The sequence below is a fragment of the Arachis hypogaea genome, chromosome 3 (genome assembly GCF_003086295.3).
Source record: "Arachis hypogaea cultivar Tifrunner chromosome 3, arahy.Tifrunner.gnm2.J5K5, whole genome shotgun sequence".
Lineage (NCBI taxonomy): Eukaryota > Viridiplantae > Streptophyta > Magnoliopsida > Fabales > Fabaceae > Arachis > Arachis hypogaea.
The window spans coordinates 39,715,273-39,727,186 of NC_092038.1; the positions used below are offsets into that span (position 1 = coordinate 39,715,273).

General features: G+C 28.7%; 1 protein-coding gene across 2 annotated transcripts; it reads right to left on the reverse strand.

Moving 5' to 3' along the window:
* Positions 1 to 6,632: 6,632 nt before the first annotated feature.
* LOC112790338 (cysteine-rich receptor-like protein kinase 44) lies at positions 6,633 to 9,676 on the reverse strand. Of its 2 annotated transcripts, none has more exons than XM_025832676.3 (8): positions 9,522 to 9,676; positions 9,257 to 9,436; positions 9,121 to 9,180; positions 8,780 to 8,910; positions 8,492 to 8,705; positions 8,172 to 8,406; positions 7,540 to 7,690; positions 6,633 to 7,102 (listed from the first exon to the last, which is right to left on the reverse strand). In XM_025832676.3, the coding sequence occupies exons 1-8, from the start codon at positions 9,559 to 9,561 to the stop codon at positions 6,815 to 6,817; spliced, it is 1,299 nt and encodes a 432-aa protein (XP_025688461.1). In that variant the 5' UTR covers positions 9,562 to 9,676; the 3' UTR covers positions 6,633 to 6,814. The 2 variants fall into 2 exon arrangements, with proteins under 2 accessions (XP_025688461.1, XP_025688464.1); XM_025832679.3 differs by having other exon boundaries at positions 8,492 to 8,642; positions 9,522 to 9,674.
* Positions 9,677 to 11,914: the final 2,238 nt, after the last annotated feature.

Here is an 11,914-nt window from a genome sequence, read left to right on the forward strand (position 1 = left end):
CCGCAATTGGCGCAGAATTAATAGGAATAGATCGAAATTTAAAAACTTATTGAACCTAGTCTGACGGACGTTTCTTATGATCCGCTACCATGTCAACTGCCCCTACCTGGTCATCCACAGATGTCGAGGTAATCACAGTTACGCTACATTCACTTGCGACATGCCCAAAGCAATTGCACCTCTCACATATCAATTATAAACATTCATATTCTACGCTATATTTATAGTCGTCCACAACTACTCTCTGAACAATCAGCAGCCCTAAATTCACTTAAACACAAGTCCGAGCAAATTTGCCTCTCTCCACCAACTTGGTTTCAAGGTCTACCTTGATTGGTTTACCTATAGCGGAGGCAATATGCATCATGGCTTTCTATGGTAATACCATATACTCAATCTCGCAATTCTTATCCAAACCATGATGTTCCCAAAGGAGGCCTCACATGGTTTAAAATCCGGAGACCATGGCTTAACCATGATGTAATAACCTAACATCATCCATGGACCCCTAATAAAACCTTCTTCCTATCTTTCCTGAGATCAATTTTGACGAGGAAGTAATCAAACCCAACATCCAAAACTTCATAGCCACCTTTAAGTCTCCATGCCCCCTTTCAGTTTATGCACTAAGGGGATATTATTGATTTAAGTAACAATTACTAATTACATTGTGTCATTGATCTTAATTCATGATTTATCCAATGGATTGTGGTTCGAGATTTGGAAGCTGAAATTCACATTCTTAGACTGTTTCTTGTTTGCTTTGTGTAGTTCTAAGCTTGTCATCATTGTACTGTCTAGTTTTCAGCTTTGACTAAAACATATGTAAATGAGTTCTGTCATCAATTTGTCATAAGAATATCATCATCATGGGAATGCCATGCACCATCATTATACTAATAATGTGTTTTTAAAAATTTAATCAAAGAAAGGTTTTGATATTTTTAAATTTTAAATTTTAGTACACAGTTCACATTTGTTTTGACATCTGTATTGAGAAGAGCAAGCTGTGATAGAATTACCTCCTTCTTAAATGTAAAGAATATCCTTCATTGTATAAAAAACAAATAGAATGCATACTTGCACCTGCTTTGATAGCTTCAAATGCCTTAATGTTGAACTTTAATTTTTTCATATACCTTTTTATAGCTTTGCACTAGTTGCTTGATCATTTTGAAAAGAAAGTAAGAAACTTAAACTTCAGGCCTTCATGGAATCCCTGATCCTGTGAGTACTTTTAAAATATCAAGGGCTAATAGATGAAATTCATACTGTCCTTAATAAGAGGAAGGAAGATGATGACCTCCATACAGAGTTAACACGAACTGATATTATCAAGTGAATACAATTTGATAAAGTTAGATTCCGAGGGATTAATCTTTTTGGCCTTCACCTCTCTAAACTGGTAAATTTCAAGATCATTATTATATTTTTAACAGTATTTTAGACTCATAAATCACTTGTGAAAGCAGTTATTTAATTAATGTAATGTATTTTGACAGAGTGGTGCATTGACCTTCAGATATCAAATACATACCTTGTCTTTAATTTATCTTTATCTAATGTCATTAACACAAGTTTTGTCAGTTATACTAAGTTGTCACCACTCATTAGTTACTCTTATATTCGTATTTACTTTTAATATTATACTAAGGTGATTAGGTGAATGCTATCCTACCTTCTCTAAAGTAACATGTAAGTTACCCTCTTTGATGTGTCATATTCTAATTGGGTGTTTATTTTAACCTGAATTACTCTAATCCCATGAGAATTAATAATATCTTTGGAAGAGTGACGACCTGACAGAAGAAGAAAATGGAATATCCAATAAGACGGTGATATTTAGGAGGTACAACGACGACGACAAAGGAGTGGGGAGGAGTAAACGCAATTAGAGAGAGTTGGAGTACCTTTTTTGGAAGAATGATTTGAGAAGAGAAAACAAGACACCCAATGAGACGGTGATGCTTGGGAGGCGTAACAACGACGACGAAGGTGTACAATGGGGAGGAGTAAACACAATTAGAGAGAGTTGGAGTACCTTTTCTAGTAGAATGATTTGAGAAGTGAAAACGAAACACCTAATGAGATGGTGCTTGGGAGGCCCTTTTCTAAAAGAATGATTTGGGAAGAGAAAATAAGACACTCAATGACACGGTGATACTTGGGAGGCGTAATGACGATTATCAAAGAGTGGGGAGGAGTAAACGCAATTAGAGAGAGTTGGAGTACTTTTTCTAGAAGAATGATTTGGGAAGAGAAAAGGAAACACCAATGAGACGGTGATGCTTGGGAGGCGCAACGACGACAAAAGAGTGGAAAAGGTAACTCGGGTTAAAATAAACACCCAATTAGAGTATGACACATCAGAAAATGTAACTTACATGTTACTTTAGAGAAGGTAAGATAGCATTCACCTTATATTAATGTAGCATTTGAAGAATATTCATGACATGTGACTTGTTACCTTATGTGGAGAGAAATTGAAGTTACCAGATGATGAACCTAATGTAATATGTTAAGGGGATCTAAGTCATATTTGTGGAAAATCTTAACTGATCAATGTATGCAGAATAATATTTCTGACATTGTCTGTCTTTTGACTTGGATTTTCAGGATTTATCCTTTGTAGATTTCAGTTATGCTTGTCTAAAAAAATGTGTTCTTTTCAAGAGCAAAGCTTCAGTGTGCAAAGTTTCGGGTAAGTATGATTCTGACTGGACCTATAATACTTGCATGTCAATTCAACAAGTCTGGCAAAATTACACAAGATTGGGATGGATTTAGTATGGGTTGTTTCTTTAATTTGTGTATATTTTAAAATCCAACTTTATGATCATCTAAAAAAATATACATCTTTTTAGTGTAATTTATTTGCAAATGATCAATGTTACTTATTAATGCAGACTTTGCTAATATGAAAAAGAACACATTTTCCAAGATTATGTTTCAGAATTTGTCAAGTTTTATGCTTGTGAGCTTGTCTTGTATTAGTTAGGTGCGGGATTGTAAAATTGGCTGGTACTAACCACATTGTGCATGTTATCTTGATACTTATCTATTATTCAATTTAATAGGATGTTGATGCTGAGTCTTCCATCTTTCACAACGCAACTTTGCGGGAGTAAGTCATTGAGGAATTTTGTTTGTTTATTTATTGTATGCATTTTTCAGCCTCTTTAGTTATTTAATCTTGCCTAGGGAAGGTGTGAATTTTTTTTTTTTTTTGGTAAAAAGGAAAGATGTGAATTTACTGGGGCAAATCTTCGCGGTGCTTTATTAGCTGGTGCACGCCTTCCGGGTGCAAATTACAAGGTTTGTTATTATCTTTATGGGCTTTTTGTCCGTTTTGAATTTTTGATACAGCGGATCTATATCTTTTACAGCTAAATGCTGGAGTATCACTTGATAGTTCCATCATGTATGTATTTTTGCCTCAACATTGTTCTAAAAATTTATTATTATTCGAGAATTGATATTTTAAAAATAATTTAATTATTCTATTCCTCTCTATAGTTTCATCAAATTTTTAATTAGGTCTTTATACTATTTTTTCTTTTAATTAGATCCCTACACTGTTTTTAATTTTGTAATTACATCATTTTCATATTAAAAATGTTAAAATTAACATAATATTTTTACCAAAATACATGCGGTCAAAAATTTAATTAAGTTTTTAATTATAAATATCTTTAATTTGTGAAAAAATATTCAATTAACTCTAATATTTTTTATATTAGAAAGGACTTAATTACAAAATTAAAGTTATGTAGGGACCTAATTGAAAGAAAAAAAAGTATAAGAACCTAATTAAAAATTTGGTGAAACTATAGGGACTAATAAATTAAGTGAACCTTTAAAAATTTAATTAGGTGTTTTATTTTATCTTTTTCTTTAGGTTTGAAGTGGATTGTGTAACTTCCATTCTATTTTCAAGCTTTGTAATTGTGTGAAGGTGTCGAGTGATTGATTGGCGAAGGTCAGAACATGAAAAAATAATTAAGAAAATAAAAGAAGATTGTGAATATATTTGAAAATTTTTTTCTTTGCTTGTTCTTTGCATATATTTGGGGTCATTGGAGATAAAACCATCATTGTACATTTAGATTGTGAATTATAAATTTGATATATTTTTGAATGAATTCTCTCTTTTAATTTCTATATTTCAGTATAAACTTTGTGAATACTTTTGACATTTATTTTAAAAATTGATCTATATTTGATTCTTTATATACTTTGTTGAAATATAATTATTTATGAAAATCAAGTTTTAATAGTGGTATATGTGAAATTAGTAAAAATCTATAATTAGGAAATAAGTAACAGTAACCGATTAAGTGATTGATTTTAGATTTTTAGATTAGACATTAGCAACCAATTTAGCGACCAAAGTGACCAATTTAACGACCAAGGGTGTATTTGGCAAACGCGTTGGGAAGGAGAGAAGTACGTTTGAGCTTCTTAAAAGTTTCACTTTTATGTTTGACCATTTTTGTTTTTCTGAATGCAATTCTGCCTTTGAACCCACGTTCAGGAGAAGCTAAAAATTGTAGCTTTTGCGTTTCACGTTCATGATTGCTGATCACCATTGAAAAATTAGTTGAAAATTTTATTTCTTTTTTACCAAGCATATCCTTCATTTTCTTCTATAAAAAGGATACCAATAACTATCTTTTAGTTCTTTGTAGTTCTTCCTACTTTTTCATAATTCATAGTTACAATTTTTTTTCATCAAATCAGATTTGTTTCCATTACTAGCAAATTGAATATTTTAATTTTTTATTATTTTTAATACTCATTTTTATATTTTAATTTTTATGTTTTTTATTGTATTTTTATTTATATTTTTTATTATATTTTTTATTTATATGATAAATATTTTTATATTATCTGTATAGTGCTCTTTTATTCATATGACAAAAATTGTTGACTTTTTTATGATATTTTTATTACTTTTTGTTCATATCAATTCTTCTTTTTTATCCTTTCCTGCATTGTATTTATAATGTGTATGAAATTTTTTATTTTTTAATTTAATTTTATTGTATTTTTTTGTTCATATGATATATATTGTTGGTTTTATGGAATTTTTATTATTTCTTATCTGTATATCTTTTTCTATTATTTGATGTACTCTATTTTTGTTTTGTATTAATTTTTTCTTTATTCCGACTTTGTAAAATTTATAATTGTAATTATTATATACTACGTTTATTATCAAAATTTTGTATAATATAAATTATGATCCTATAAAAAAAGAACAAAATAAATAAAAAATTAGTTATAAGTAACAATAGAGTCATAAATAATAAAAAATTATAATCCAAAATAATACTAAATTAAATAGTACTAACAGTACTAAAAAAATTATAAAATATTTTCTTTTTGTTTGACATTATAAAATTTATAATACTCTCTTTCATATTTTTATTTTTTATTGTATTTATTTTATTTATATGATAAATATTTTTTTATATTATTTTTGTTAGTCTTCTGATTTTGCATGTATATAAAAAAATTATTTAGATTGATGTCTCTTTTAGTAATTTTTCATCTAAAAGTGATTTTGAGTAGTATAATCCAAACAATATTTATTTTACTATAATTAATTTTGATATAAAGATTGCCAAACATAAATCAGGTTAACCTAAACTTACTTTACACCAAGCCAAACTAATTGCAGAACCGCTCCTTTCCACCGCATCAACCGCTACCATTATTCATTTTGAGACGATTTTTTTAATCGCCGCTATCTGCTGAATTTGTTGTATTGTACATAAATATAGAGTAAAATATATTTTTTATCTTTAAAAATTTTAAAAATATTTTTAAGTTTTATTTGTTTCAATTTTATTTTAAAAATTTTCGATTTTCATCAAATTTATCCCTAACGGTAATTTTTCAAAAAAATTATGACCAATTCAACAATAATTTTACAAGAATAACTTTTAATACACACAAATCAGATATAGTTATTATGCATTATTATTAGATTAGTCTTAAACTTTTTAAAAATTTAGCTGTTCGGAGTATATTTGATTCAAATCAAAATTTTCTAAGACAAAATTAAAACAAAATAAAATTTAAAGATATTTTTAAAATTTTTGACAAATTTTAAAAACAAAAAATATACTTTACTCATTAATATTTTTATACATATATTGTTTAATTTATTTTTAATATATATTTTATATTTTAATATTTATTTTATATAGATAATTATTTTGGTAAGTGATATTTTGTATACACGTAATTATACACAATATTCAATAGAAAGTTGAATTAGTTCACTATATATATTATATACACTAAATGAAGCAAATGTAATGCATATATTGTAAGTATTATAGCACCCTAAATTAAAACTCCTCTCCCCTTAAATTCCTTCTTCAAGACCATGTCCTCTTTTATGAGTTTAAATTGAACATAGTCATTATCTCCGACATGTCTCAATAGTGAGAGGAATTGTATGTTTATTAAATATATTGGTGATTGTTATATTGTCTAAAATATAGTGTTTAACTTATTAAAAGAAATTAAAAATTAATATTTAATTTAAATTATAAAATAAATAATTTTTAAATATTTAAAATTTGTAATAAAAAAAATTAAAAGAACTAGACAATAAATAATAGACACCGTAGAATTAGCTAAATATATTTAACAAGTATTCTAACCGTAACTATATCCATCATAAGACTACTCGTAAGTGATATTGATTGTTTTTAATACATGTATTATTTATGAATATACAAGAATTTCTTCTGAATATAGATCCGTTTAAGCAATCCTTCTGGTTACTACATAAGACTACTCATGGGAGATGTGAAAGCATGGATATTACTTCTGGGGAAGGGGTTTGAAAATCAGTTTTGCGCCTTCGATCAAGAAACGCAGGCCTCATTGGTGTTGTGACCATGTCAATTTTGAATGTCAAGAGTGCCACGATCTCTGACATCGGAGGTCTTAGATTTGCAAGAGGCTGAAGGCAGAGGAATGCCACGTGGAATGCTTGCATAACATCTTTCTCCACGAACCCCTCTTCTTTCAGCTTTGGATCTACAAGCTCCATAATCTTTGAGTTCTCGTAAAGTTTCCATGCCTATTTCATCAACATAAAAATGATGAGCCTAGTTCATTAAATAAGAATCTAACTAGCTTATGTTTCTCTGAATTATGAGTGATATCCCAAATCAGTTAGTCGGACAATTTAATCTTCAATAAATTTTAATCACTAAATCAATACTTAATATTTTATTTTATTAGGCAAATCAATTTTCATGTAAAAAAGTTACATAAATAAATCACTGTCGTTATTTAATAAAAGATATAACTAAAAATTTTAAAAACTTTTAGATAGGTCCCTAAAGATGAACAATATCATGGAGGAACTAATTTGTCTAACAAAATAAAATTTGGAGACTGATTTAGTAATTAAAATTTGCTGAGGACCAAAGTGTCCGATTAAAAATTTCTTAGGGACTAATTTAGAATATTACTCCTAAATTATTGAGATTTAATAGAGTTGAGAAACTTTACATATTCCGGGAGGTACTGCATTTCCAATGACAAAGTGAGATCTGTGTTTTTTCTACAACAAATAATTTCGAGCAACAGAACTCCAAAACTATAGATATCCGCCTTTTCTGATAATTCTCCTCTTAAAGCGTATTCAGGTGCTGTATAACCCCTTTTTCAAGAAATTAAAAGAACATACAGGAAGTTATGCTATTTGAAACACTGTGTACTTAGGTTCATTTACTTCTTAAAATGAATAATTGCATACTAACTTATCAACTTGGAAACATTTCTAACTAAAGCTAACTAACTTTAGCAATAGTGTGGTTACTTGGGATTTGTAATAACTGACGATAAGTAACATAAATAGAAAACTGCACCCAAGACCTTAGTCTAATGGTGAAAATCTTTGCTTTACAATATGTGTTGTGTACTAAAGTTTGAGACTTGATTAGGGTCAATAGTGGATGGGAACTCTTAATATTGTGCGTATAATTATGTGTGTGTTCATTTATAATACTCAAAATTAGAGGCTATCCAATTTATGACAAACAAAAAAAACATACATAGAAAACTGAAATATAACACGAGTAACATGGTGAATATGCAGCTAGCATTTATAGTAATTTAAAATATATAATAATTGGACTTACAATGTTCCAGCGAATTGTGTGCTAAGATAAGCTTGGTCTTCAGGGAAGAATCTGGCAAGGCCAAAGTCTCCAATCTTGGAATGAAAGTTATCATCAAGAAGAATGTTGCTTGCTTTGATGTCTCGGTGAACAATTCTTAGATGTGAATCCTCATGAAGGTACTGCAATCCCCTTGCCACGCCTAGAACAATTTGGAACCTAGTGCTCCAATTCAGGAATCGATCAGCATTGTTCCCTGCATGAGGGGAACATTCAAAGTTTCAATTTGCTCTGTTTAACCAATCCTAAGCTCTTGTGGGAATTAAAAATAGAAGGGATACCATATATGAAGAGGTCCAAACTTCTGTTCTTCATGTATTCATAGACAAGAATCCTTTGTGGTCCATCCATGCAACATCCAAGAAGGCGAACAAGATTTTTGTGTTGGATACTTGTGATCAACCTCACCTCTGCCAGAAACTCTCTTTCTCCCTGCTGGGATTTATTCAAAGATAGTTTCTTAAGAGCAATTAGTTTTCCATCCATCAACTTTCCCTACCAAAACCAAAAATGCACTTCAGGATCAGCCATACATATGTTTTGTATTAGCCTCAACTTTGAAAGCATACCCGATAGACAGGCCCAAATCCACCACTTCCAAGAAGATTAGTAGGAGAAAAATTCTTGGTTGCTCTTCTTAATATCTGGTAGTCAAAGTAACTAATTGTCCTAAGGTTCCCACTCAACAACTCCATGGATCCTGGGTACACACAACAATTTTAATTTTGTCCTCCATTATAAGTACTACTATTTTTAATAGCGTTTAAGAAAATAATTAGCTATATCTAACATTTTTTCCTCTTAATAGCGTTTAATCATATATTTTTGGGTACACACACTGACACACCAATATATGAAATTAATTAAAAACGTATTGATACACACTGTGCCACGTTTCAAATTCAATTACCTTGCTGTTGTTTAGATGAAAACATCATATCCATAACTTCTGCTGTTTCAGTAAGCTTCCCTAATTAAGAAGCCAACCCACAAATTAATATAAACAAATATCTTTAACATAGATTCTGTTCTCAAATTAAAACTACCTTGTTTGCCTTTAGTAGTTTTAGGAGGTGTTGTATTTTTGGTCCCTTTGATACGCTTCCAAAATACAACCAAAACTATCAACAATATGATGAACATCACTATCCCTCCAAGGAAGAACAAAGTTGTATCAGTTTTCTTAGGTGATGGCTCTCCATTAGATGCTGGAGGTGGTGGATCCACTGCGATGAAACAAATTAAAACTATCAAATTCATAGAACTTTTCATTCACTCATGTTTTCAAAGCTTTGACAAAAGAATACTAACCTAAGCCGGGAGAATCATAGAAAATGTCATTTCTAGGCATATGTAGAAACTTTGAACAAGATCATCTAATGTTACTGTATAAAATGAATGTGATTTCCAAAAATTCAAGATTGAGGAAAAGGAATAAAAGAAAAGAAAAAAAAAGTATAAAATGAATAGATCAAACTAATAACTAACTTGGGCTGGTAAAGTAATTTGCTAACTCGTCCACTTAAACAAGTGTGGAGAAATTTGAATCCCGTCTTATGCATATAATAACTCATTGGCTAGCAACAAATTATTAAATGAAGTTCAGATCCATGATAGATTAGTCTTTAGTTTACCGAGCTAGGAGATACTATAAAAAAAATGATATTGCATGTTATTATAGCCAAATTTGTGTCTTTCTTTCTAACATGATTTTCAACCTAAAACAGTATCCTAATTGTCCTATAATCCTATCCTAAGATATTAATAATGATTATAGTTTGATAATTGAAATCAAAAGCTAATAATTAATATTCAAAACTACTCGAAAAGAAATTATGAGCATAATGCATGAATTATTTCCTATAATTCAAAACCAAATCTAAATAAAAGGAAGAAAAAACGAGACCTTCTAGTACTCCACGGGGCATTATTGTTGTTCTTGGGAAAGAATAACCAACTTTGGTCTAAATTGTTCGGCCACAATAATTCATTCAGCAAGAACTGGCAACAGCTATAGCTAGATAACCAAATTAAATTAATTAAATTATTTTATACTTTTAATTAATTAATATTTCTGTTTGTATTTAGAAAGAGATTGAAAATTGTAGAAATGAAAAAAGGGATCATTGTGGGAAGTGGAGAACAGGGGAGAGGTATTCAAAGGTTGTGTTTCATATAGGATTCATCGAAAACAAGGTAATATAATGTCGGCTAGTATTGTTGGAAAACATATCTTGTTGAATACAAACTTCCAATGCAGTATCTTTCTCTTATTCTTGCTTCATTATAATATTAGTTAAGTAATTATTAATTAAGGGGAGAATAATTAGACCATCAACTAATGTGCTATGCAGTGTTTGCATGCAGCGAGATCAGAGTTCCAAATTCTGAGATATGAATTTATTTAACTGTGGATTAAAGTTTGTGGCTGTCAACGAGCATAATAATGATTCACAATTTCAAAATTTAAAATGAAAAGTATTTAGGTAATTGCAAAAAAAAAGTTAATTACATATAGAAGAGAGATATTTTAGACAATTTGTGGGTCTTTTATGAATAAGTGCTTTAATATAATAAACGTTAAATAGTTAACTTTTTAAAAGTTATTTTATTCATCTTAAATTATAAATTTTAAGTCATAAATTCTTAGTCTTAAATATTAAATTATAAATTCTATATCATAAATTTTAAAAATAAGAATTTTTAGAATAAAAAATAGCTAATGTTGATTAATTAAAAATTAATTCTCTATATTTTTTATAATATAAAATTGAGATATAAGGATTAAAAATATTTTTCGAAATTCTCTCCTACTTTTAGAAAGCCTGTTAAATTTCATAAATGATCTAATTTTTAATATTATCTTTAAAAAAATATTGAGTGAATAAGTTATTTTTGTAACTAAATTCATAAATGATTTGTGATTAACTCTTGTTAATTTCTTGGATTCATGGTTCAGTTATTATTGGACAGTCAAGAACTAAATGTTTGTGGTTTTATTTGGGGCTGTTTCTAAGTTTAAATTCTTGAAAATTTGATAAGATTTGATGGTTGGAAAGTTAAAGTGAATTCTATAAAAAAATCAATAACCGTAAAGCTCGAAAACAAATTAAAAATCAAGCAAAAAACTTGAAAATGTTTTAGAATGGGTTCGGTTTATTTGATGAAAGGATAAGTATTGAAACAAAATTTACTTTTAGGTTGAAGAAGTAATTTAATAAAAATCGAAGTTAGTTTTATAATTATATAAGTTTTGGGGGTATTTTGAGTAATAAGTAAAGTTCAGGAGTAAAACGGGAATTTTATGAAAGTTCAAGGTTACTTTTAAAATATTAAAAACTATAAAATTAAGTTAGAGATTTTATGAAAATTTTAGGTTAAAAAGTAAAATATTTAAAAGTTTAAAATTTAAAACGAAAATTCAGAATAAAGCCATATAAACTAGTTTTTGATATCAAAGTAAGAATATTAATATTATTACTCTTTTAATTATTATTTCTTTTATTAAAAATATTATTTTTATTAAATAAGAAAAAAGAGGTAAAACAGTTATAATCCTTAAAAGCTTTAGAAGACAAAGTTAAGTTAATAATCTTATGATTAATTCTTCATAAAACGTCTAGGGAGAGATGAGGGAAGAGTGTGAAGACGATTTATGGTATTGAAACAAGAAAAATAAAAGAGTGATAAATAAAAAATAAAAT